We start from the raw sequence: 26,999 nt of genomic DNA, 5'->3' as shown, positions 1-26,999 counted from the left end.
ATGGAACGATGACTTATTGTTTGCTTGGTCTCGCCTGTGTTGCTCAGCACTAACCAGTGTGTTTACTACCATATGACTTTATGTGCTAGCTGTGTTCTACTGATTTTTTTTTCCTTTTCCTCATGTTTATCTCCCTTTTGCCCCCTCTCTGTCTCTCGACCATAGAGATTCAGAATATCCAAAGAGCGTCTTTTTACGATGTCTCTAGTCTACATGAATCGCCAGGTGAAGGTATACGACGCTGTAGATCTCTCAGCGCATTGTGTACTTTCAAATCTTCCCATGGCTTGTAGACCTGGGCCCTGGTCCATCTAGCTGGCTAACTTAGAGTTAGCTGGAAGCAAGCTTGAGTTGGCTGATTCATTCGGATGCTCAAACTGACCATTAATAGGGTTTGCATGAAACTTAAATGCATGAGATTTATTAAATAGATCTGATGCTGCGAAGCACGTAAACAGTGTGATGTGAAACTCTATGAGCTAGCTACAAGGATTTAGGGCCCTGCTTGTTTCTTGTGTGCAATTTTGCTCACTTCCCTTGCACTGTTCCCACACTTGCACAGTAGAAATATATTTTTGTGTTCACCAAAATAGCTATTATTGCAAAGCACAGTCACTTCAAGTAGTTTTAAAGAAGACCGTTTTGACAAATAAATGATGAATCTCATGAAACCCTTTAATCACATACATGATAACAATACTATCAAAAATCTTTATTGACCATGAGAAATACCAAACACACAAACTAATGGGAGGAAAATGTTCCCTAATTGTTATTAAAATGTCCTTTTTTTCCTGCAGATATAATGGAATAGCCGAGAAACATGATGCAGACGTGTTTTCATGAGATTCACAGCTTTGCTTTTAGCAGACAGCGTGTGTGGAACTGGGGATATCTCTTTGCTTCTCACAGTCAGACAGCTTGTTTGTTTTAAGTGTCAGATGGCGTTTTGATAGGCCGTGTGAGGGAGACAGAGTTTGGGTGAGGGGTGGAGGAATTCTGTAGTGTCTTGTAGAACTTTGAACAATACAGGTCTTGTTTCATTGGAATCCAAATGATTTGCACTCCCCGTGCCAGTCAACGAACATTCACTGAAAATAACGGGTGTCACGTCTGGAGCCCTTTTTAGGAAAAAACATTGGTTAGAAGCAATTCTTGCATTTACAGGAAGTTAATGGTTAATACTAGTTTCAAGTAAATAGTCAAATAAACGGTTACATGTGTTGAATGATCGGGGTTGGTGTTTAATGAAAGAGACTCCCGGGACTGACCCACTAATGTAGATATGATGTTCTAGGAATCTCCCTCTATTAAAGTCATTCTTTATTTCTTGTTATATCTGATCTCTTCTATTTACTCAATGCAGTTACTGTTTGGTCCAACTGCAACTATCCGACCCGAACTTAATTTTTATTGATTTAGCTGATGACCGTGTTAGATCGTGTAGAGATTTTAGTGGCACAAGTCAGGGAATGAATGTATACAATATAGCGGATTAAATCATCTTTTAATAAAACAAAACGCCAAATCTTCTTTTCAATGTCACAAAAGCATACATTTTACGCTGAAATCAAAAGATAAACATGTTTTTTTTAAAGTTTTCGCTTCTAATTTTCAGCATTGAATTTCTATAATGCGGTAGAAAATATGAATATAGTTGCAATCATGTAGCATGAATACGACAAATACTCTCAAGACGTGTTAATAATGGATGGATCCAAATAGTTAAATACATTTATTATAGTAAATAATTTTTGCATTACTGTATTAGAATATGGTTTTGTTACTTCACATTAGAGTAATTGTTGTAAGAATTAAGTGGAAAATCTTAAAGGGACAGTTCACCCAAAAACAATTCTCATCATTTTCTCACCCTCAAGTTTTTCAAATCTGTATAAATGGAAGAATGCTTATAACCAAACACTTCTTGGCCACCATGCCTCGATAAGTTTTAAAAATGCCTTTACAAGCAAATTTCATTATAAAAATCATTTTGGAGTGAATTATGGTCAGGACATAATCCTGACCGGTTTGTTGCCAGGTTCACATTATGGGATGTTTTCTGTTTCAGACACTGAATGTTTTCTTTTGCTGCTTGTGCTTGTTTATAGATGTAGTCTTGGTCTTGGCACTGTTCATCTATTTCACATCTCCATTTGCCCTGGCGTAGTCATTCTTGATCTGTAGGTGCTGTTGTCACTTAAATGGGCTGTCTGAACTTTTGGCGTCAAAATACACTGTACTATCTGACACGTGTTATTTTGGGTTGAGGAAATTTGACTTGATTCTTTTAGAGCTTTATTTATCCAAGGACAGTTCCTGCTTTTTGTAAAATGGCAAAAATACACAGCGTATTTTGACCCTGACTTGCTTGATAATGTTGAAGTAGAGTCTTAGCCGTAGACTTTCCATCATCCATCCTGATTTGGCTTTGCTGTGTGACTGTCCTTTCATTATATTCTGTGTTTCAACATCAACCTTACTGTTTGATTTCTTTCTCTCGCTCTTCATGGCAGTGGACCGCATTGTTGGATTGGACCAAGTTGCAGGGATGAACGAGACTGCATTTGGAGCCACGTATAAGACCAAGAAGGGCATGTTCCGCACAGTTGGTCAGCTCTATAAAGAGTCTCTTTCTAAACTCATGGCCACCCTCAGGAACACCAACCCAAACTTCGTCCGTTGTATCATACCTAACCATGAGAAAAGAGTAAGTGATGTTCGTCTCCATTCTAAAGACCACTAGAGTTTCTGTGACCTTTAGATGTGCACCAAAACTATGACTTGTTTGACTATTTCACTCATTTGTCTCTCTTGTCTTTAGGCTGGTAAACTGGAACCCCATCTTGTTCTAGATCAGCTGAGGTGTAACGGGGTGTTAGAAGGTATTCGTATCTGCAGACAGGGGTTCCCCAATCGTATCATCTTCCAGGAGTTCAGACAAAGGTCCGTTTCAGATGTCTTACTAAACATCTCTTCAATCACAAAGCAGCATTTATTCTTTGTGATTTATCAGTGACTTTATTAAAAAGGAAACTATTCATTTTACCTTTCAAGATATGAGATCCTCACTCCAAACGCAATCCCCAAGGGTTTTATGGATGGCAAACAGGCTTGTGAAAGAATGGTGAGTTTTCCTAATCTTCATACTGACCAAATCTAGGTTCCTCTTAAGAAATGTCCTTTATATGTGAAGTCTAATACTACAAATTAGGGCTGTCTTCAATATATTGAAACGGTTGAAATAAGCCAATTATTATGCAATGGTGTAAAGGATCTGATTGGAGTTTATCCGTTGTCTATACGGATTGCCCCTCACGGTTCTATATGCATGTGCCCGCGGATTAACTGACTTCAAAGTTTTACCATCATAATGTGAAAGTTTAAGAGCATGCTCCATTACATTAATACGTCAGCGCAGTATACATGAAAGTGTCAAGTTAGTGTCGTGTAGTCATAAATTCAACACACACATGAAGCGGCACGGCTTCTGCCTTATCTACCATAAAACTATTGGAAGTGATTAAAATAATTTTATCTCCCACCGCTGGAGGGATGAGGTGACACACCTCTTCGCCGCTCGCTCATAAAACAGTGATGTGTTTAAAAAAAAGTAAGACGAGGAAGAGCCACAGTAAATGTGTGTGTAATAGAAAGAGAAGCGCAAAGACCGGCTTAAATCTTACACCACCTTTACATTTAATATATATCTAGAAATCTGTCATGTATTTCAATTCAACACATTTCTTTATTAATTAAATCTATTTACTTTGACAGCACGTTTATGCATATATTCATATTTATTCATTGTACTTATTGTCCATTTTTAAACACTGTTTTAGAAACAAGGGTCTCTGTTTAAGGACTTGATCTTTTGCAACTTTATACTCTTTCTCAAAACTCCTTGATGCATTGATTTGTCAGATTAAATGATTAGTAGTAATGATTGGCAATTTTCTGCTGTGAATCTGTAATAAAATATGTACTCGTATCGTATCGTGGCCTTGTATCGGGATGCGTATTGTACCGTTGTTGGCGATACACAGCCCTTACAATTACAAACTAATATTTTATCTGTAGATCCGAGCCTTGGAGCTAGACCCAAACCTCTTCCGGATCGGGCAGAGTAAGATTTTCTTCCGCACCGGAGTTCTGGCGCACCTGGAAGAAGAACGAGACCTGAAGATAACAGACATCATCATCTACTTTCAGTCGGTCTGTCGCGGGTACCTGGCTCGCAAGTGAGTCCGAATGTGAACGGCAGATTTAAAAAGGGTCTGAAAGTGTCAGCTGCATACACAATGAGACCTTGAATGTGAATGTTCTGAGTGCTGTTTTGTGGGTGTGTTTCTCAGAGCCTTCGCTAAGAAGCAGCAGCAGCTCAGCGCTTTGAAGGTTCTCCAGAGAAACTGTGCCGCTTACCTGAAACTACGCCACTGGCAGTGGTGGAGACTCTTTACCAAGGTTAGTCTCGAGACAATTTACATAAATGTTCAATTCATTTGACTAGATTTTGTGTGTGAACGACAAAATGAAAGGCCGGGTTGAGAACCAAGAACCCGCTTCTATTTAGAACCGGTTGCAATTACATTAAAAGCAAATAATTTTCATGACCTTTGGTTAAAAAACTGTTGCGTTTCTGTGTAAACAGATGAAAACGGAGACTTTAACGCTGTTAAGCGCCCCCTGCTGGCATTTTCATTTTTAAAAACGGTTCGGGGACACAGGACCTAAATCACCCTTGCTAAATTGAAGTTATTACTTTGTTCATGACTGACAAAGGACTTATGAACTGATATCTATCAATATCAGATTCACTAATGCGTCCATGACATTTGTGTGCAGGTGAAACCGCTCCTGCAGGTGACGCGTCAGGAGGAAGAGATGCAGGCCAAGGATGAGGAGCTCATTAAAGTGAAGGAGAGGCAGGTGAAAGTGGAGACCGAACTGGTGGACATGGAGAGGAAACACCAGCAGGTCAGCACTCACCTGCTCCATCTGTTATGTAATCCTGAATATGACAATCCTTAACAGTTGGTAATAAACCAGATCCTGTTCCAGGCCCAAATGGATTGAGCTTTATTCAGAGCAATTGTAAAAAGGCAATATCCAAACACCTGTGACCGCACACAGGTCCTATAAGTTGCTTGGTAACCGTGAAAAGCCTACAGAGAGGCTAAACCATTATAAAAATCACTGAAGCACCGATGCTTGAGTCTTTATGATCTTCTGTGATCTTTTAGACTTTGCTAAAGAAGAATCTTGTGGAAACATCTTGTTTGTTTCAGCTCATGGAGGAGAAGAACATCCTGGCAGAGCAACTGCAGGCCGAGACAGAATTGTTTGCTGAAGCTGAAGAGATGAGAGCTCGACTCGTGGCTAAAAAACAAGAGCTGGAGGAGATCCTACATGACCTTGAGTCGCGCGTGGAGGAGGAAGAGGAGAGGAACCAGTCTTTGCAGAACGAGAAGAAGAAAATGCAATCGCACATACAGGTAAAGACTTAACCCTTTGTTGTGACCCGTAGATTTGATGCAATGCTGTTGAGGTCCATAAATCAGATGTTTGTGTTAACAGGACCTAGAGGAACAGCTCGATGAAGAGGAGGCTGCAAGACAGAAACTTCAGCTAGAGAAGGTGACTGCTGAAGCCAAAATAAAAAAGATGGAGGAAGATATTCTGCTGTTGGAGGACCATAACTCCAAATTCCTCAAGGTCAGTACAGAAGTCAAACTTTAAGGAGTCCAGCTTTGCAATAAGAATTGTAAATTTATGGTTTGGATCAAGACCGATTAGAGAAACAAATCATATGAAATATGCTTCGTGGCAATATGTGTGCTTGCCATCAAATTTGAATTTATTTGGAACCCTTTCTTCCCTTTCTGTCATCTAGGAGAAGAAGCTTCTGGAGGACCGTGTGAATGAGATGACCTCCCATCTGGCTGAAGAAGAGGAGAAGGCCAAGAACCTTGGCAAAGTCAAGAACAAGCAGGAAATGATGATGGTGGACCTGGAAGGTTAGGATAAAATTAGATCTGGATTACTAATTCAGCCAGGCATGAGCCCTTTTCGATTACTTGAAAGCGCTCAGAAAAGAGCAAACGGTCTTATATCTGTATGTCTGTCCCTCAGAGCGTCTGAAGAAAGAAGAGAAAACAAGACAGGAGCTGGAGAAAGCAAAGCGCAAACTGGACGGCGAGACCACAGACCTACAGGATCAGATAGCTGAGCTCCAGGCCCAAATTGAGGAGCTCAAGATTCAGCTGGCCAAGAAAGAAGAGGAGCTGCAAGCTGTACTGGCCAGGTAAATCCAGAAACGCAGAGCAAGAGAGCGAGGATACTGTAACAAAAATATCTTCTTGAAGCCAATGTAGTTTGGCTGTCATGTCTGGGTTATGTTTGGGTCAAATGAATTAAGTAGTCATGGGATGTTTATTTCTCTGGAGCTATTAAACCTCTGGGTTTGTTTAATTTGTATAACTGCAAAGAAATCAAAACAAATTCATCTTTATTGTTTTTTCTTCTGCAAAAGTGAATTAACCTTTAAACGGAAATTGTTGCAGTTTATTATTGCTTCATGAGGTGGGGTTGGTACTTCTTCTGATGTGTGTGTGTGTGTTCCTCAGAGGTGACGAAGAGATCGCTCACAAGAACAATGCCCTAAAGCAGGTGCGAGAGCTTCAGGCCCAGCTCGCTGAGCTGCAGGAGGATCTTGAGTCTGAGAAATCGGCCCGGAACAAAGCAGAGAAACTTAAGAGAGATCTGAGCGAGGAGCTGGAGGCTCTGAAGACTGAGCTCGAAGACACCCTGGACACAACTGCTGCCCAACAGGAGCTGAGGTACAAGAGTCTGCTTTAGGAACTGAATCAAGTCTACGGAATAATTTGAGTAATTTAAGTAAAGAGCTATATAGCTTAGAATTAATTGGTATCTGTTCCCGGTGTGTCTTAATTTACTTTGCGCATAAAGGACCAAACGTGAACTGGAGGTAGCTGAACTTAAGAAGGCGATTGATGAAGAGACGAAGAACCACGAGTCTCAGATTCAGGAGATGAGACAGAGGCATGGCGCAGCTCTGGAGGAGATCTCAGAACAGCTGGAGCAGGCCAAGAGAGTAAGCCATTTATCATTAAATGTGGGGAGTTGTTCTCATCTAATGTCAGCTGCCATTCACTGTTGTCAACCTGATGTGTTTGAAATAAATTTCCTTACGCAGTGATTGTATGTAATATTGGATCCAGTTAAGGGGAATCCTGGCTGTCGTTCACAATTTTTCTGAATCTGTGCTAGGTTAAGGCAAACCTGGAGAAAAACAAACAGACCTTGGAGAGTGATAATAAGGAGATGGCCAGTGATGTGAAGAGTTTACAGCAGGCCAAGAGCGAGTCTGAGCACAAGAGAAAGAAACTAGAGGCTCAACTGCAGGAGTTTACGGCCCGCTTCAGTGAGGGAGAGAAGGTTAAAGGAGAACTTGCTGACCGCTCCCATAAACTACAGGTCAGTGATGTGACTTTCCTCCATAAAAAACAGACCAGCACTATAACACAACTTTACATTAACTACAGTATAGATTACATAAACAACAGGTCAGCACGGTTTCACACCTTCACATAAACTATAGGTTAGTGCTGTTACTTTTACTCTCATACACTACAGAACAACGCTGTTACACACAATCGTATAAACTACAGATCAGTGCTTTTACTTTCAGTCCTATAAACTACAGAACATCACCATTACACATCACACAATCCACAGATTAGTGATGTTACTTTACGGCCATAAACTACAAAACAAGTTACACACAATCATAAACGACAGGTCAGTACTGTAACTTTCAGTCCTATAAACTACAGAACATTGCCATTATACATCACATAATCCACAGATCAGTGATTTTACTTTACGGCCATTAACTACAGAACAACACTGTTACACACAATCATATAAACTACAGGTCAGTACAATTACACATTAGGTTATTTAGTGCTTTTACTTTCACTTCTATAAACTACAAAGCAGCAGTGATACACAACTTCACATAAACTACAGGCCAGTGCTGAAACTGTGTTTTAGATTTATGTAATTTAGCAAGTTTTCGGAATTCCTAAAATGCAAAAATGCGTTGCAGACGGAACTGGACAATGTTTCTGCTCTCTTGGAAGATGTGGAGAAGAAGGGAATCAAGCTGGCCAAAGACGCCACCAGCTTAGAGAGCCAACTTCAAGACACTCAGGTAATAAAGTTTTCTTTAAATACAAAGTGCTGGACATATGGACTAGGAAGTTTAGTAGCTACCTGTAAGGTTGCGTAATTACATTGCTGAAACTGTGTAATAAAAGCATGATTTTAATAAAAAGATTTGTGGTCGGGCGAGTAGTCACGATTGTCTGAAATGATCTGTCCAGGAACTGCTTCAAGAGGAGACCCGTCAGAAGCTAAACCTCAGCAGCCGTATTCGTCAGCTGGAGGAGGAGAAGAACAGCCTGCTGGAGCAGCAGGAGGAGGAAGAGGAGGCGCGCAGGAACCTGGAGAAACAACTGGCAACCCAACAAGCGCAGGTGTGCACACACATAAGTAGATATGCAATTTCCGAAAGGCAATAAAAGCTCTAGTGTTACCTAAATGTTGACAAGCTAATCACTTTTCTGTAATCCTGTTTTCCTTGACAGCTGGTGGAGACCAAGAAGAAACTGGAGGATGATGTGGGAGCCATGGAGTGTCTGGAGGAGGTGAAGAGGAAACTGCAGAAGGACATGGAGGGGACCAGTCAAAAGCTGGAGGAGAAAGCCATCGCTTTTGACAAACTGGAGAAAACCAAGAACAGACTCCAGCAGGAGCTCGACGACCTTATGGTGGACCTGGATCACCAGAGACAGATCGTCTCAAACCTGGAGAAGAAACAGAAGAAGTTTGACCAGGTTAAACCGTTGGAACACTTGTTTCAAAGATTGTGGTGTTGTTGCGTTTGTTAGTTGTTTAACATAAGATGCTCGTGACAGATGTTAGCAGAGGAGAAGACCATCTCTGCACGATACGCTGAGGAGAGGGACCGGGCCGAGGCGGAAGCCAGAGAGAAGGATACCAAAGCTCTGTCTATGGCCCGAGCCCTGGACGAGGCTCTGGAGGCCAAAGAGGAATTTGAGAGGCTCAACAAGCAGCTCAGAGCCGAGATGGAGGACCTCATGAGTTCCAAGGATGATGTGGGCAAGAATGTAAGTTTGTTAATAGAAACTTCAGGTCTGTTAACTGGAGGCCATTGAAAATTCTTTATTGTATGCTTGAATTTATTGTGTTCTGTAAACGGCACATCTTCAAAATCAACACAAAAACTTAAATATTATAATTATGGAAATAATAGCAGAGTATGCAACATTTCACCCATCGGTTGGATCGCAACACATGTGCGTTCCCTGTGAGAATGGTACCAGCAGGAACTTATGAAGGGTAGCGGAGTTAAAAAGGGATATTCCTAAAAACGTGTTTATTGTAGGTGCATGAGCTGGAGAAATCCAAACGCACTCTAGAGCAGCAGGTGGAGGAAATGCGCACACAGCTTGAGGAGCTGGAGGATGAGCTGCAGGCCACTGAAGATGCTAAACTGCGTCTGGAGGTCAACATGCAGGCCATGAAAGCTCAGTTTGACAGAGACCTGCAGGCCAGAGATGAGCAGAATGAAGAGAAGAAGAGGGCGCTGGTCAAACAGGTGGGTGGAGTTTGAATAAAACCTAATTGAAATGAAATATAATTCAAATTGTCACCAGTCTATGTGTTATACAGAACTCTCCAAAATTGATAACACGTTTAAAGACAATAACGATATGAAGGTTTTTTAAGAAAAACAGATATAGCCTATGTACTCATAAGCCCCACCCACTCAGGTGCGTGAGATGGAGGCGGAGCTAGAAGACGAACGGAAGCAAAGAGCTCTCGCTGTGGCAGCCAAGAAGAAACTGGAGATGGACCTTAAAGATGTGGAATCTCATATCGAGGCTGCAAACAAGGCCCGCGATGAAGCCATTAAACAATTACGCAAACTCCAGGTAAACATTTCCCAGAATGCCGCATTCAAAGTCTCAGTCCACATAATGCGCTTGGTTTTCCAAGTAGTTTATTTCATATATATTTATTATTTTTGTGCGCAGTCACTTTCCTTGTGCTCATTTGTTAATTGTCGTCACGTGACTTGAAAACCTTCAATTATTTTCTCTGTGTATCCTGCACTTATGTGCAGATTCTCCTTTTCAATTTGCTATTAATTTGTCATTACAGTAATTTCATGTTAAATGTCATGTTATGTTTTTACTTATAAGCTCCTAGGAGCTAATGTGCATCCGTCCTGAAGCAGTTGAAAGAATGAGATTTGTCCAGAGATTCCCGTCTCTACATTTTAAGCCACAGGAATCATTGTGGAGAGACTCCCATCTGTGCTTCTCACATTTTGGCACGTGTCTGTTTTCAAATCAGGCACAAATGAAGGACTACCAGAGGGAGCTGGAGGAGGCGCGCACCTCTCGCGATGAGATCTTCACTCAGTCTAAAGAGAACGAGAAGAAACTCAAGAGTCTCGAGGCAGAGATTCTGCAGCTGCAGGAGGTGAGCCAACATTCTGAAGTCTAAAATACACAGCGGCCAAAGCCTAGATTTCCTTTGAGTTTAACTCTGTAAAGCACCTAGCATCTTCCTTAAGTCTAATGTGTATTTTTTGGAGGATCTATTGACAGAAATGCAATATAATATACATAACGATATGTTCAGAGGTGTATAAAGACCTTTCATAATGAGGCGTTACGTTTTTATAACCTTAGAATGAGCTATTTCTATCTACATGAATCACAGGTCCCCTTTCATGGAATTCACCATAGAGCAGTTTGTCCGTTTAGGGCTACTGTACTGTAGAAACAACATGAAGCGCATTTCATAAATACGTTATCTTCTTCGGCAAAGATGCAAAAACGTGACAACATCTCGGTCCTGTGAGTGCCGTAGTGCTTTGAAAGGGAGGGACAGAGTGAGCCGCTGGTTGCAATTCACAATCTCGCCACTAGATGCCGCTAAAATCTCTACATTGCTTCTTAATTCATTTTCCAGGTTATCATTGTAGATGTGGCCTGTAAAGGAAATCTCCTGAGAAACACTTTCACGTTGTTTTATTGAAATCATTTATTAGAGACACTAGAGTTTGATCTCTTACTACGGATTGGTGGTGTTTTTAGGACCTTGCATCTTCAGAGAGAGCCAGACGCCACGCTGAACAGGAAAGAGACGAACTGGCGGATGAGATTTCCAACAGCGCTTCTGGAAAGTGAGTCTCTCGCCTATGCGTTCAGGGCTGAGGAGTAACCAAATATATGTAACTTTAACTACAAAATTTGAGTTACTTTTAAGTGGGTGGTTAACAAATTACAGTTAAAAAGTGATTACTTGGAATTTATTTCATTTAAACATTAATATAAACTGTAACAGGCAATTCATGTAAACAGCAATTTGTGATTCTCTAACTCTGCTTACTGTGCATAACTTCTTTTAATAATGCTTTTGGAGATGTTCTGTTAAGTTTCATACCCCTTGCCGAACATGCAAAATTTGAATAATTGTAAGAAACTTAAGAGGGATCTGTGTTCATAGAAATTGCATGCTAATACATTTACATTTAGTCATTTAGCAGATGCTTTTATCCAAAGCGACTTACAAAGAGTAATAATAGTAATATTAAAAGTACTGTCCTGATTAAGTGTGATACTTGTTTGTGAGTTTCTTGTATAAGGAAGTTTCAGGTAATTGAGACTTTTTGTTTCGCAGTTCTGACTTTTTCTCACTATTGCGAGTGTGTATATATAATAAGCAGAGCAAAGCAAAGTCCTCTGTTCGATGATCCCTTTATTTCATGGACATTATTAGTATCTCAAAGTATTTAGATGAAGTTACAAAACTTGTGTAATCTAAAGAAATATGTTACAGATAGGGATGCTCCGATCCGATATTCGTATCGGGTATCGGCGTCGATACGTAATAAAATTCTAGATCGGGTATCGGTGCAATTTGTCACCGATACCCGATCTGACATAAAATTTGTGCTAGACGATGTAAAAGTTCATGGAGACACCGGCGCTTAAACTCTCTCGTGGGCGGCTGCGCATTGCGCAACGTGCGACATCATACGCTAGCAACGTGTGACATCATACGCTAGCAACGTGCGACATCATACGCTAGCAACGTGCTCTGTACGTAGTGCACGTGAACAAGTGAACATATAGCAGCGAACAGCATGGAGCGAGCCAAAATATCTGTCATTTGGAGTTATTTTACAACAACTACGCCAATAAGTTCCACCGCTTTCATTGTTATGGATGGGCAACCGCTGTCCATCGTTGCGAATAATGGCTTCAGACTCCTTATAAACCACCTGGAGCCGCAGTACGACACGCCGAAGCGTAAATATTTAACTCTACCTTGAACTGTACCGAAAAGTCAAAAAGCAAACACATATCCGAAAAAATTAAAGATGTCAATGCGGTGAGTTTTACAACAGATATCTGGAGCTGCGACGTGTCCCCAGTGTCGCTTTTAAGTTTAACCGCACACTGGTTGGATGAGAATTTTGTGCCACAAAATGCCACGTTAAATGCAACAAACGTGCAGTTTTACTAAGCTAGGAAAGCTAGCGTTTTATTCATCTGTTTCTGTGTTGGATGTTAAATTTTATTTTCACTAAACTTTAGTTTAGTTAAGTGGACTTTGCTTTAGTGACTAAAGCATTAAAAAGATCTGATTCATGTTATTTTGAATATCTAAAGCAGTAAAGCTATTACTTTTTTGCTCAATTTCAGCAGCTTTTTTTTGCGAATTGATTTTTTAATTATTTTTGCACTTTCTTAAAAATTATTAAGAGATTTTGTTTCCATTTATTTATACCCGTTTATCAAGCTAGTGAAGCTGTTGTTATATTCAGCTGCTTAATTTGCACTTTAATTTTGAATGTCTTTTGTCCAAAGATAGTGAACACTTTTGTTTTATTTTTCATTTGTTTTGCACCGGTGCTGGTTTAATAAACTATTTACTAAATTTGTGAATCATTAGTTTGTTATTTTGTTTTACGGGGTCAGGAAATTTATGTTAAGTCGAGCCTGATGTCTTGCACAGCAATGCACATAGTTTATTAAGTAATTGTGCACTTTAAAATTTTTACCTTAGTATCGGATCGGTACTCGGTATCGGCCGATACTGAATCTCAGGTATCGGAATCGGTATCGGAAGCAAAAAAGGTGGATCGGAGCATCCCTAGTTACAGATGACTTCTTGAAGCATGTATTTTGTAATCTGTAGTGAAATGCATTGAAAAAAGGAACCTTCCCAGCCCTGTATGTGTATAGTGTATGCCTCACGTTGTGTCATTTGCTGTGTTTTCCTAGGTTAACTATATATTTACTCAAGTTTGTGTGTTTGTCCATCAGGGCAGCCCTCCTGGATGAGAAGAGGAGACTGGAGGCTCGCATCGCTCAACTGGAGGAAGAACTAGAGGAGGAACAGGGCAACATGGAGCTCTTGAACGACCGCTTCCGCAAGACCACTATGCAGGTGAAGTGTTGACAAACTCAAAACCATCTGCCGAACTTCAGTCTAATCTGCAGTCTTCAGTGTCGTAAACGGTTGTGTGTGAATGTGCAGGTGGACACACTGAACACAGAGCTGGCGGGAGAGCGCAGTGCCGCCCAGAAGAGTGAGAACGCCAGGCAGCAGCTGGAGAGACAAAACAAAGAGCTGAAGGCCAAACTGCAGGAACTAGAAGGATCCATCAAATCTAAGTTCAAGGCCTCTATCGCCGCCCTGGAGGCCAAGATCATCCAGTTAGAGGAGCAGCTTGAGCAGGAGGCGAAGTAAGCAGCAGGTGTTCTGTGCAAACCTGTGGCAAACACTGTCATGTATAAAGATATCAGTGTGTAAGTCCATCTGTGCTCATTACAGAGAGAGAGCTGCAGCCAATAAAATCGTTCGTCGCACAGAAAAGAAACTCAAGGAGGTGTTCATGCAAGTTGAGGACGAGCGTCGCCATGCCGACCAGTACAAAGAGCAGGTGAACAGAGGTTCAAGAGAGGCATGTTGCATGTGTTTTAAGTGTATATTCAGCTCCTTAGACTGAAGAGATGGAAGCTAAATCAGAACAGACAGAAATTCATTTGTGTCTATATTTTGCTTCCAAGTTGCTTCGTTGATTGCTCTAAAGGTTAAAGGTGAACTGTTGGTTGTTTTTTTTCCTAAATGGGAAACCGGACCCTTTTATTATATGTTAAAAAAAGAACATTTAAGTCGTTTCGTTTTAATTTTACTGTTAACATCAACTGTACTTACACACATTTATACATTCAGTATTATAACCCGTACTCAGAATTGGCAAGGTACTGGCATAACACTGAGCTCAAAACAACAGTTTAATATAAAAGTTACTAAAACCGAGTCGTCCAAAACTTCAAAAGTGTAATTTTTTTGTCTTTTATGACCAATACTATCTTCACAAAGTTCCAGACGTAGTCACCCATCATCGCTTCATCCCACCTTCCCTGTCCTACTGAAAATTCTAGAATTCTATAAGTTTTTGTTTATTTGCAATATACTGATATATCGTAATTAATGATATACACTAAATATACACTATTTATATCACCAAATGTATGCTACACGAAAATAAATATTACCACAATAATTAGCACCACGGAATTGTACAATTATTATGTTATAGAAGCTCACCGTGCGTTTTGTTTTAGATGGAAAAGGCGAACTCACGCATGAAGCAGTTGAAAAGGCAGCTGGAGGAGGCCGAGGAGGAGGCTACTCGAGCGAACGCCTCCCGCAGGAAGCTGCAGAGAGAGCTGGATGATGCTACTGAAGCCAGCGAGGGTCTGAGCCGCGAGGTCAACTCGCTCAAGAATCGGCTCAGGTAAACACACATCACATGGATATGTTTTGGCATTAGTTCATTTTGATCCTTGGTTGTGACTTAAATAATAAAACCGAATAATATTCTTAAATGAGTCTGTTGGAAACCCTCTGACATCATTCCCGCTCCTCCAGGCGAGGAGGTCCTGTTAGCTTCTCATCCAGCCGTTCTGGGCGCAGACCGCTGCAGATGGAGGGAGATTTCTCTGACGACGACGCAGACAGCAAGGCCAGCGACCTGAATGAGAACCAGACGGCTCAAGCGGAATAAGCACAGCGCCCTCCCGTGGACAACAAGCCCTGCTGCATCAACCACTTCGGAACGTCTCGCAACATCTCATTCTCCTCAGCGTGGGGTCAGCGGTACAGAAATAGGACCAGTTAGCGACACACAACACTACCACATATCTCTCATGAAACATTTATCTGTTTCCAGTGCCACACTGAGCTCTGGAAACATAGAATAACACACAGACACACTTCCTACGTTTCTGTACTCTCCCTATTCAGGGAGCATCAACTCTGCCTTACTCTAAAAATGCTTCAAGACCAAGCGTACATTTGCAGCCTTTAGAACATCAATACTACGCTCGTACAACAGAACACTACAAACCTACAAGTGCATTTCACACATCAAACCTTCCTCACACTGAGCATATTCATGTACACAATGAAAATATTCTGTTCAAATGTAGTTTAATGATGTAAAGCTATCGCCTAGCTAAGCAGACTGGTTAGATCTCTGGTTGTACTGCAGTTTTTGGGTGAAGAGGTGCATGTGCTGCTTAAGTCCTGTGGCTCTGGACCGGATCTGAAATGGACTTTCAAAGAAAAACTGTGAAAAGCTACTCGCTTCTGCATCGCTCCATTTAAATGCATTCAATACGTTTAAACGTGACAAATAGCGCAGGCGACTGCATTTGTGATTTGATTCAAGACACGTTCAAAATGTCGGGCGATTCAGAGGCGTTTTAAGAATTTGGATGTTGTCACGAAACGCAATTAACTGCACATTGTAGAAAAATCATATAAGGCCACTTCAACTGGAAAGAAATTCTATAGCATTTTGGAAGCATACGCACGTTAATATGAAGCTTTTACATCAGTTTTATTCCCTTTTTATGTGAGAGAATTTGATGGTACTTCTCAAATCCAGCCGCTTTATCTATTTGATACATCACATGTGAATACAGCCATTGGAAGAAACGGATCCGGCAAATGAAGGAAGGTCTTCATCGTACTCATCAATGCGAAAACAAAAGGAACTGGACCAGAAATATTCATAAAGCACTTTTCTGAATTAGCTCAACTGTAACGCTTTGAACGCTATAATAGATTCGCGCTCATCAGTATTAGTAAGATGATGTATGGAAACTTTATTAACCCGGTCCACTGTTAGCAGTGAATGACGTGTTACTTTAAAAAAGTGCCTTAGACACTAACTAGAAAACATTGGCGAATAAATGAAGTATGTTGACTGTGAATAACGGTGTAAGAAACGCTAACATGAAGGCAAAACTGGCTGAAGGAAATGGAAATAAACATGCTATGTAACCCTCTTTCTGTTATTTTGTATTTTACTGCGCTATGAATCATATCCAGTATACTGCTCTCCTGTTCCCTGTATTCTCATTGCGTTGTGCGGTAAAATATGTTATCCACTATATAAAGAATCCTCGTGAGAGGAAAGCGTGATTTAATTGGGTTGAAAGCTTTATCATCCATGATCTTGTTACTATTATTGCAGTTATTATTATTGCTATAGTATCACTTTTATTGTTGGACTGGCTGTTGACAACCAGACGTTCATCTGCAAATGTCTCTCCTCTTGTTTTTCTCTTGTATACTGTATTTCTAGAAGACAGTGAGTTTTGTAAAGGAAAAATAAAACCTTCAATGTAGAAGCATGCTTTTCTTTTGTTTTCTGAACGTGGTTCTCATTACTGGTTTGGAAAAAGGATTACGTGTGTTATTATTTCACGTTCGCGATTGATCAGTTATACAATAACTTAGTTTATAAAAACATTTTGCCACGTGGATTCAAAATTTGTTATATTTTTGTCAACATCAAATGGAATAAAGAAATGGGATCATTTTTGGTGAATACATATAACATTAGCACATTGTAAACCATTGCAGTCGTCTGCTTTGCCAATAATATTACTGATGTACAAAACCTCCATATCCACAATTTTTTTATTGAATAATTTTTCAGCGCTCTCACTCGAGACAAAAATGACGCATTATTCCAGAATCCAGACAAAAATAATCGACTCATAAGTCAAGATGTGAGCTTCCATTAAAATCGTTCCCACCCACTTCAGCGTTTTAGAAAAGAAAATCAAGCAATATAAAATTCAATTTAGAAATGTTGTCCGTCACCATACTATCCACAGAGACAACTAAAGACCCCACATTTAGTTTGGCCTACAAACAGATACAGAACATTACAATGACAACACACACAGACACCTGACCTGTAGCTTGTTAACTGAGCTAATGCTGTCCTCTTTGGTGCCATTTCTCATTTTAACACAGTCAGAAGATGCAGGTGAACATTGCGAGACATCTTGAAACGATAAATGCGTCATGGGATGAAATGTAGGAACTAAATATCCAGTGACATATTGCGACAATCGACACACACACACACAAATCTCCCCAAAATCCACACGCACACACCACTAATGATTAGAAGTAGAGCGCTAAACAACAGCTTGCTTTTGCATTGAAGCATTGTACAGTCCTGCATAGTTATTCAAACTTACAAACTAAGGCTTTTTATTGAAATTGTCGGGAGGGGGGTATACCGATAATAAGCAATAAAATTAAGTTGAAATACATTTCAAGTAGACGGTAATCTCAATAATCTATGAAAAGCTTGCACACACTTCATTCTTCATCCATGAAAGAATATTTTCCGAGATTTTTTCCACAAGGTCCAGTGAGATACACAGCACCAAAGACAGCGAGACATCTGCACACACAGATGATAAACATCATACAGACTAACCTTGAAAGAAAATATATCACGTAATATTTGTGTATATTTTATATACATATGCTATTTATTCTACCAGTACACATTAAACATCGTACGTCCCTGTGTCAAAAAATTATAAATAATTTACCCATATGTATTATTATTATTATTAATAGCTACTATTCTAACAGTCTTTAGGAAACGGTTGGATGACAACATCCCTATAGTTTCAAACCAAAAAAAATCTAAGAAAATAAACACGGGAATGCACATTTCCATAACTTAAATAAAAATTATCTTGCTTTGTTTTCTTCCTCTCAATAACTATCTCTGTCCACAGTGATTAAGGTCTTTTGTAAACATGTCGACAACATTTAAAATCCTTTCTTCTGTTCTCCAAATCAGTTTAAAAGCAGTGTGATGTTAATGTGAAGAAAAGGTCATTGATAAAGTACTCTGAATTTAATCTCAGCTAGGCGTGTAGGAAAGTCTTCCCCGCCACATCGATGCACAATTCAAGCTTTTCAGTTCTGATTCCGAGCAGCTGAGAAAGAAAACATCCGCCAGCGTGTACATTCTGCTTCTGGTGGTCAGTGGGACTTCCTCTTGGTGTCTCCTCCCTGACTTTGGTTTGTATCTGTAAGAATAAAACATTGTGCTTTACTGCTTAAGATATTGCTTTAGTCCAAACTGAAATGCTCATTACAAAACACAAATGCTCCGTTTCAAAATCAATTGAGCTGACGAAAAATGTACCAACATTTTTAAACACTTGTGTAGAGTATGCTTCGTGTGAAACCTACTTTATACAAGCGGAGTATACAGCCTTTGAAATGCATTTCGACGAAGTAATTTACTAGGTTTCGAAGCAAGGCCGTTGTCACACAGTGCAAGAAGCACTCAAACAAGCGAAGGGTCAATTTATAACACCCTAAAAAACACGACACAAAAAAAGCCACTGAGCTGGAGGGATTTGCAGCGTTTACCTGAGAAAGCAAGCTGCAAGTGGGGAGGTAGAGCAACCTGAGACCCTGGCTGCAGGCTCTTAAATAGATCTGGCGGACAGCAGGACGGGTGGAAATAAAGATGGACAGAAGAGATGAACGAGTGCACATCAATCCAGGGGCAAATGAGATTGCAGAAACGCATCACCCAAGTAAGATGCAAGATGGGGAAACAGAGGGGGAAGCAAGGTTAGGGAGACAGAAAAAAGACAAGGTTTCTAGCGATGCAAGATACATAACACAATACAGGCAAACACACAACCCACTGGAGGAAAATGGGTGCAGCTACAAGGAGGGCATGCCAGTGTGCATAGAGACACTTACTCTGTGCCAGGGTGTATCCTGAGTTTTGAGCGGGTGAAGCCCCCATGTTGCTGCAGCCTGGAACTCCAGGACCTGGTGGGTTGAAGTTGAGTAGCGAGGGGAACTGGAAGGGAAGAGAAACAGGCACTAGACCCCCGAGCATCCCGAAACCCAGGGGGAGGGGTGGGGTTACTGAGCCCAAGAGGTTATTTCCTGATGCCGTTTGCCCCTGGAGGAGGAGAGCAGTTATACAAATTTAACATGATGGAACTCTTGATAAAACAAAGCAGTGGTGTTGTGAGGCAGTAACAGATTGTGAACCGCTTACCTGTGAGTGGTGAGAGGAGACAGAAGGAGACTGTAGGGTCATGGCTGATGCCCGACTTGTTGAGGACTTGGCACTCTGGCTAGCCCCTACCATTGGTCTCTGCCGCTGGCTGTGATTGGCTGGTACTGCTGAAGGGGAAGGACTGCTGTCCTGGCAACCCGCAGACAGCTGCGAAACCATCAGGGTGGATATAGTGTTGCTGGCTGCGCCACCCTGTGGACTTGAGGATTTTTGACCACCTGCAAAACTGTAGCATGCCTGTCCAGATCCGGATTTGACTCCAGGTCCCTGTGTGGTAAACGTTGGTCTGAAGAGTTGGCTCTTGGGGGTAAACTGGTGTGGGCTGGTGATCATCTGAGGTCTGGGATGAATCAGGGAGGGAGATGATGAAGGGCAAGGAGAGGAAGAGGGAGGTGGGGTAGGAGCAGGGGGTCGTGGTGTGAGTTTGATGATGGGAGAGCTACTACTGTGGGAAGACTTAGTAAGCGTGGCTTGCATGGGGGTGATAAAGTTTGACTGGTTGTGTGGCATAGAGACAGTCTTGGCCTGTGATAACAGGGTGGAAGGAGAGGAACAGTTCGTAGGGGGAGAACTGGGTACCCGTGACTGCTGAGGGCTTTTGGACTTCAACTGCAAAGTGTGCGGGCTCATACGAGGCTGCTTGGAAACTCCGGTGCCGGTTATCCCACCGACGACGACGACGCCGGATTTGTTAGCGCAGTTCTTGGCATGTCCGACAGGTGGTGGAGTTAGGCCCGGTTTAACGATCGCCCCGAAGGGCCTCTGCTGGGGCGGCAAGAGGGGTGAGGCAGTAGGGGGTGGCCGGGGCTTAGCAGCCTGCGCTGCGTTAATAATTCTGTGAGCGGCCGTTACTGGATGTCTCTGCAAGGATCCGGTATCTTTTAACATTGTGAAGGTCTCTCCTCGCATGGATGACAAAGGAGATGAGGTGATAGGAGAGCAGAGGGAAGGAGAGGTAGTTAAACTGTTCTTATTCGAGACACCAGAGGGCTCCATCTTCGCTGCAGGGGAGGAATGCGACAGAGGAGAAGAATAGTGGCTGACCACCGATAAGGATCTGGCGATTCCAGGAGATGAGGCAGGTACACCGTTGTTTGGCGTCAGACCCTTGGCAGCGTTACTGAGAAGAGCAAGAGCCTGGGAAATGGAGTCCAGGGAGTTAGCGGCTAGATCTTCGTCCAATGAATCTGAGAGGCAGATAGGTTCGGAGGGTGAAGACGGCGGTCTGCAAGCAGGCAAGGCAGGAGAGGTAGAAGCAGTTCCAACACCTGCGGCGGGTCTTTGTGTCCAGCTGAACTCCTGGATCAGATCATTGGAGAAACAAAGGTCAAACTAGAAGTAGTGAAACAGAGAACTGTTTCTGAGTGTAAAGACAACAGTGTAGTTTAGTTTCACATACCGTCATTTTGGCAACTTTGGGGGTTGGAACAATTCTTTTCTTACCCCTGTAGGACAAAAATATTACAACACTCAAATTTGAGAATCTATTCATTAGTTTTGGACTAGTTTATGAATCGGATATACTGCGTTTTGTCGGCTGCCTTTTAATCATTTAGAACGTTGGTGTAAATGCAAATGAACATGTTGATATACTCACAGGCCTGTAAGGTGACCGTGTACCACACGACTCTCCTTAAAAAGCATCCTAAACAAACAAAGACTTTTGGTTACATAGTCCCTTGGCACCAGATATAGCATCAGCGCAGGGTTACGACATTGCACACACACCTCGCCTGCATCCAGCCTTTGGGCCAGAGAGGTTTGACTTCATTCTCCATGAAGGCTTTGAGATAGTCTTCCACAGACTGAGAACACTGCTCCAGCTCATAGCAGCTCAGCTTCACACGCACCAGGTTGCACAAGAGAGTCCTGGAAAAACAAACGCACTCGTGTTTACGATTTGAACATCGTGGCCTGTAAATGACAACCCATTAGTGACATTACACCGAACACGAAAAGATTCAAACCTGAGTTTGTCGTCCCATATAAACTTCTTCCTTGGTCCCATCACCCTCTTCCCTGGTTTCTCGTCATCATCGTCCTCTGATCCGTTCTTCTCGCTCTCCTCCATCTGCTGCCTAGCACAGTTAAAACAAGCTCTAATTCTGTAACGCACTCATCGTTCTACTTGTCCCTTTTAGCAAATGAAATCCTGTAGGCAGGAAAGCTAAAAAGCTCAGACTTACTTGGCAGCAACTTTCGCCATGCAGTCCATGTTATATCTGGCGATCTGCTCTGGCATGACACTGCACACGGCCAGTTTGAGGTTTAATAAGGGTGTGCGCAGACGATCATCCTGATAGACCACAAACAACATTGGGACATTTGTTAAACGACGACAGAATTTGACAAAGTTTTCCTGTAAACCCTCCCGGTACGGAGTAAGGGAAGTGATGTACCTCCCTCACCTGGATGTTGAGGCTGAGTTTTTTGAGGCGTTTGAGTAGCGCCTCTTTGTTACAGGGCACAAAGGCCTCGAGGTGAGAGTACACCTGTGACCGGACGTCTGCCGGCTGCTCCTGAACCTGCAGATCAATGCTGGAAGAAGAAAAAACGGGACGATAAATGAAGGAGAACATGATTCGACAGAAGACAAATTCAAGTCTTAAAGGTGGAATGAGAACAGATTGCGATTTCACTCACTCCAGCAAGATATTATTCATATCCAAAGTGAAGAATTTCTTTCTGCCTTCTTGATCAAATTGCCTTGATGCCTGAGTTCAAATGAATACAAAAAAATCAGGTTACGCAGGAAAATGTCATTACAGCGTTAACATAAACTCCCTGAAGTGTTTTTAAAATGAGAACCTACATCCAACAGATTTCATCAGATTGCAGAGTAAAAGGATTGTTGTCAACAACTCATCGTGGGTCTAAACTGCATATTTACTTTCCTCATGGTTACTTTTTTACGGTTTGAACGGTTGAAATGATTGTGTATTGGATTAGGCATTACGACAATATTATGCAATAGTAGAACGATTGTCAGGTCAGAATAAAGCTTTTACTGTGTTCGATATTTAAACGTATGTATGTTCCTGTTCATTCAGACATGATGTATTTCAATGAATGCAAGTATTTTCTAGAAATTGTCTTTCCCTTAATGCTTCTATAAAACAGACAATGATGAATGGACAGAATAGGGACTCACAGCTCGTAGGTCCTCTATCCGTTTGATCAAGGGTGCTGGAAGTCCCTCAGGGAGAGGTGGAAGAGAGATGAGCCCTCGACTCAACACCCCTCCTGCAATCTTGTGCCTAGACGATGAGCCCGTCTCGACCTGTCCGTTCTCCCTACTGGAAGGGGTCATCTGAAGACCCGCATCCAAAAAACTAAAGTCCAGGTCCTGGATGATATCCTGAATTTCATGTTCGTTGGCGGAACTGAGCAATGACATCATGGCAGGATCTGCCGTAAGGTCGGCCAGTGAAAGGTCATTGTTGTTTCCTTGGAGATGGGAGTTCTGCAGGAGGTTGTGGGAATTGGGCATGCTGGTGAGACTAGGGCCAACGTGAGGTGTGTTAGCGTCGCGTCTCCGAAGTTCTTCCTTCTCTCGCGTGAAACGGCGGAGCATTGCAGCAAGACACAGCGAATCCTTCATTAGTTTCTTTCTTTTCTTCTTCTCAGGACGGTGAAGGTTGATGCCAGTCACTCTGTGAGCAAATACATCAAAAACACAAACTATTTGTCTTTTCAACATGTTATGCGGTGTTCACATCAAACGCGAACAATTGTGTTCCTCGCTCTTTATTGCTCTTATTAAACTTTGTTGAGTTACAGGAGCTTTCTACTTGCTCAGAAGACGAGATTGATGGTGTTCGCATCAAACGTGCCGCCCCATTTGCATCGCCTGCTGCGACTCTATTCTCGTCTTTCCATTGACTTTGTATGTAATTTACAAGTGCAAATCACTTAATTCGTGAACCCCCCATTACAGTTAATATTACTAAAATATCTGATAAAAACTTGTTTCACACACATGCTTATACAGCACTATGATTGCAATCACTTGATAAAAAAATGATTATTTCTAGTTAGTTTTGTTAATGTATCTGATTAAAAATGTGATAATAGAGTGTATGCCATACATTATATCATTTCCTTATATAACCTTTCCCACTATTATCTAACATGTATGAACTTTGCCACAGAAATACTTTTCAAATTGTTTTTATATTTACGATCTGGAAGTGATGTGCCATTAACAAAATCAAGTCATTTTAAAGAATAAGCTTCCCAAACATTTGTATTATATGATGAGGTCACAAAAACTGCTAAATTGTTTTAACACGTGATTTTGGCTTTGCTTCCAAGTAACCGATATACTGTCAAATAGTTTAAACTCCACAAAATGTCAAACATTCTAATAACCTTTTTAACTTCAGATTTACAAAAAAGTTCAATTCTTACCCTTGTTTGGATACTTTGTTCTTTCTGGGTTTCTTCTCTTCTATACTGGTGCCGTCTTTCTTCTTCCTTCTCTTTATCAATGGCTCCTCTCCAGCTCTCATCTAGAAACGGACACCAGAAATCACATTTCTAAATATGCGTTTTCAGAAAACCTTCCACAAAGTTTAATGATCCAATCTTATAAAATGCATCCCATCATTCCATCAAAATTTGGGGAAACTTTACAGATTACATGAATGAAAATATGAATGCGCAATTTGAAAATAATCTACATGTTTAAGCCATACAGTGTCATGGATCATTAAGCTAATATTGTTTTTTAACTAAATTAAAGAGTTTACTCAGCAAAGAGAATGTGGAAAACTCACCCTGGATTTTTGATCTTTTCCTCCATCCTCTCCTTCAGATTCAGACGCCGCTCTAAACTGCAAAGTACCCGTGTTGATGTAGAATCCTCCGAGCTTGGTGGACAGAGAGGCTGGGACAAGCTCATCATACTAACAGAAAGAGACACAAGGACATACAGATGTGTTCTGGACATTTGTGAGCCGTGTTTCTGATATCATGTCTAAGTATGAGCTCTATGAACACAGAGACTTTGAACCAAATACCTAAAACGTTAACATAAAAAAAACACTGTTGACCCTTAAACAGAAACACCCTTTGGCCCGGCTTCACAGACTTCAAAGGCTTAAGTCTCAGACTTAAATGAATGTGTGTCTCGACTGAAAATAACTTGCCCAAACATATCTTAAAATAAGTCAGTGCCTTTGTTTTGTCTAAAAATGCCACAGAGTAACGTTTCTTTCTAAAGCATTTTTATAAAAGTGACTTAAATATCCTATTTCAACCAAGGCATGGTCCTGGCTTAAGCTAAGCCTCGTCTGCGAAACCGGGCCGTAAAGTTCAGCCGGCATTGAGAGTGTTGGTTAAACAGCATGTTAAATGGCAATCGATCATCTCCATAGCGACGCAGGTCTGTTGCCATGGCAAGTGCCCACTCACAGCTTCCGTGTTGTCTATGAAGGGGTCACTCTCATCATATCCGAAGCCAATGTCAATCAGATCCTGCATCCGATCTTTCCGCCTCTTTTTCCCCGCGTTACCCTGTAAGGTCAACATCGACGGCAAAATGACAAACACGCCCTCATTTAGCTTTTGCGCGTCCATCCATCTCACAGACAACAGAAGAACTTGAAACACTTACATATTTGCTTTCGAACTTTTTGGCCAGCGCCTCGACTCGCTGACGTTCTCTCTCATCGTCGTTAAATGGATCGTTTGGGTCCAGGATAGACGTAGAACCACGTGGAACCTTCTTGGCCTGCAAAAGAGGATTTATCTGTCAATACGTCACGGTCAGGAGGCCAAAGCATTTCAGACACTTCTAAATATACAACAGCTGATACCATATATAAATAGAGCACAACTATTTCTGGATTCATCGACATCTGAGAAATACACATGCAAACGTTTTTATATCTCAGTGTTTTCCGTGGGATCGAACCCACGACGTATGCGTTGCAAACGAGATGGCTTACCAAATGGTGACTACATTTACAAAATAAAAGTTCCATGAACATCAACCGATCTGCTTGAATGGTCTTCACACTCCTAAAGCTCAGGGCCCCTGGGGGACACCACGTCACGTGCTCAATGGTGATCTTAAGTTTATAAGCTGTGAATGACGTGTAACACGCTCGAGACGCGTCGTACATGACATCCACATCACACTGTGAAGACTCGACGCGCGTGTCTTTAAAAAAGTTTATTATTGACACGCAGCTCTGCTAACAGGCTAATGCAAGTCAGCAGAAAAACAGCAAACACCGTCCCCATCGCAACGACCCAAAGACCGCATTCTGCCCCGCGCAGTCCCCTCATCACATCTCGGTACCTGTTGAGACTGAACGAGCTCGCTGTAGTTAAACTCGGCCGAGCGCTGCTCGTCGGGCTCGGACAAACACAGATCGAGCCGCACCGTCTTCCCTCGGGGCTCGTCGCCGTCTCTCTTCCCCATCGAACCCCCGCGGTCACCCGTCGCCGTCACCCCGGTGCCCGTCGTCGTCGTCATCCTGCCCTCTCTGTCAAAGCTCATCTCCGCATCTCCGTCCTCTTCCAGCCGCCGTCTCTTGTCCTCCGCGCCCGGACCGCCGGCCAGGCCCGACAGCGTGACAAACTGCACTTTTCTCGGTTCGGCCATTTGGATGTTCAGGGTTCTCGGACGAGCACTCGGCGGCGGGGCCAAACAACTTGATTTCAAGAGCTTCGAGTCGGACGGATGGGGCGCTCAGGGGCCGTGCGGATACTAGAGTCCCGTCCGCGCCTCACGGGAAGCTCGCGGGTAGAGATGGCCGGGTGAAGGTCGGTTTTGGAGGCGAAAGCATCCTCGATCGCTACGCTCGGGGGACCGAGTCGCTCAGAACGGCCATCTTACATGAGAGAGAGTAAATAAAAGAGCGGAGACGAGAGAACTGAGCATGCGCCAACACGGACGCCGGAAGCGTCGTGCCGACGGAGACGTCGAGGTGGCCAATCGGAGGACACCGAGGGCAGCGGCGTGTCCAATCAAAGACGGAGACCCCGGCGACGGACGCTGTAATGAGCAATTAAAGACGTAACGTCGTGCTGAAAGGATTCCCCTTGAAACTGAACTAATACACGGACATGAAACTAATGCTGTCAAGTGTTTTCATTCAAGTCCTGCGAATACTGATATTTAAACACACTTGGATTTATATTACACATTGGAAATTATTATTTTTTAAATCAATTTCTTTTTCAATGAGATGTATTGATCAAGTCTTAACTAAGAACATGTTCAGTTTGTCACAGGATATCATTGGTAATGTTTGTCTGTGCAAAAGGCGTAAACCTATCATGCCAAAACTTCATAACCGTTCATAAATATATTAAAACATATTTGACATTTACAGAATGTTATTGTGAAAAGATCAAACTTCACGAGTGCCCTTATTTTACTATTTTACTCTATTTGATATTCAAGGACCTGCAG

General features: G+C 42.0%; 2 protein-coding genes across 4 annotated transcripts in view; one reads left to right on the top strand and one right to left on the bottom strand.

The window, feature by feature from the left end:
- Positions 1 to 17,266, top strand: part of myh10 (myosin, heavy chain 10, non-muscle) — a 42,033-nt gene extending 24,767 nt beyond the window's left edge. Inside the window, exons 17-42 of the mRNA XM_079459539.1 lie at positions 2,517 to 2,710; positions 2,825 to 2,946; positions 3,058 to 3,127; positions 4,081 to 4,241; positions 4,356 to 4,464; positions 4,846 to 4,977; positions 5,289 to 5,495; positions 5,578 to 5,715; positions 5,894 to 6,017; positions 6,133 to 6,304; positions 6,627 to 6,839; positions 6,970 to 7,114; positions 7,291 to 7,497; positions 8,132 to 8,236; positions 8,409 to 8,561; positions 8,673 to 8,921; positions 9,003 to 9,215; positions 9,494 to 9,706; positions 9,882 to 10,043; positions 10,468 to 10,596; positions 11,217 to 11,305; positions 13,455 to 13,578; positions 13,669 to 13,877; positions 13,966 to 14,074; positions 14,763 to 14,935; positions 15,070 to 17,266. Coding sequence (XP_079315665.1) covers positions 2,517 to 2,710; positions 2,825 to 2,946; positions 3,058 to 3,127; positions 4,081 to 4,241; positions 4,356 to 4,464; positions 4,846 to 4,977; positions 5,289 to 5,495; positions 5,578 to 5,715; positions 5,894 to 6,017; positions 6,133 to 6,304; positions 6,627 to 6,839; positions 6,970 to 7,114; positions 7,291 to 7,497; positions 8,132 to 8,236; positions 8,409 to 8,561; positions 8,673 to 8,921; positions 9,003 to 9,215; positions 9,494 to 9,706; positions 9,882 to 10,043; positions 10,468 to 10,596; positions 11,217 to 11,305; positions 13,455 to 13,578; positions 13,669 to 13,877; positions 13,966 to 14,074; positions 14,763 to 14,935; positions 15,070 to 15,205 — 4,058 coding nt within the window. The 3' untranslated portion in view covers positions 15,206 to 17,266. The remainder of the gene's footprint in view (positions 1 to 2,516; positions 2,711 to 2,824; positions 2,947 to 3,057; positions 3,128 to 4,080; positions 4,242 to 4,355; positions 4,465 to 4,845; positions 4,978 to 5,288; positions 5,496 to 5,577; positions 5,716 to 5,893; positions 6,018 to 6,132; positions 6,305 to 6,626; positions 6,840 to 6,969; positions 7,115 to 7,290; positions 7,498 to 8,131; positions 8,237 to 8,408; positions 8,562 to 8,672; positions 8,922 to 9,002; positions 9,216 to 9,493; positions 9,707 to 9,881; positions 10,044 to 10,467; positions 10,597 to 11,216; positions 11,306 to 13,454; positions 13,579 to 13,668; positions 13,878 to 13,965; positions 14,075 to 14,762; positions 14,936 to 15,069) is intronic.
- On the bottom strand, positions 17,106 to 26,485 carry ubn2a (ubinuclein 2a). 3 transcript variants are annotated; one of them, XM_079459540.1, is made up of 17 exons: positions 25,881 to 26,485; positions 25,191 to 25,307; positions 24,989 to 25,090; positions 24,352 to 24,480; positions 23,984 to 24,084; positions 22,725 to 23,226; positions 22,217 to 22,287; positions 21,982 to 22,111; positions 21,760 to 21,869; positions 21,541 to 21,651; positions 21,302 to 21,442; positions 21,171 to 21,218; positions 20,973 to 21,018; positions 19,553 to 20,872; positions 19,246 to 19,453; positions 18,904 to 18,972; positions 17,106 to 18,554 (listed from the first exon to the last, which is right to left on the bottom strand). In XM_079459540.1, the coding sequence occupies exons 1-17, from the start codon at positions 26,184 to 26,186 to the stop codon at positions 18,508 to 18,510; spliced, it is 3,558 nt and encodes a 1,185-aa protein (XP_079315666.1). In that variant the 5' UTR covers positions 26,187 to 26,485; the 3' UTR covers positions 17,106 to 18,507. The 3 variants fall into 3 exon arrangements, 2 of the variants coding, with proteins under 2 accessions (XP_079315666.1, XP_079315667.1); XR_013786849.1 differs by lacking the exon at positions 18,904 to 18,972 and having other exon boundaries at positions 17,114 to 17,911; positions 18,373 to 18,554; XM_079459541.1 differs by lacking the exon at positions 18,904 to 18,972 and having other exon boundaries at positions 17,112 to 18,554.
- Positions 26,486 to 26,999: the final 514 nt, after the last annotated feature.

Source organism: Barbatula barbatula, assembly GCF_947034865.1.
Source record: "Barbatula barbatula genome assembly, chromosome: 7".
Lineage (NCBI taxonomy): Eukaryota > Metazoa > Chordata > Actinopteri > Cypriniformes > Nemacheilidae > Barbatula > Barbatula barbatula.
Note: the sequence above shows the minus strand (reverse complement) of the source record. Positions and strands in the feature narration are given on the sequence as shown.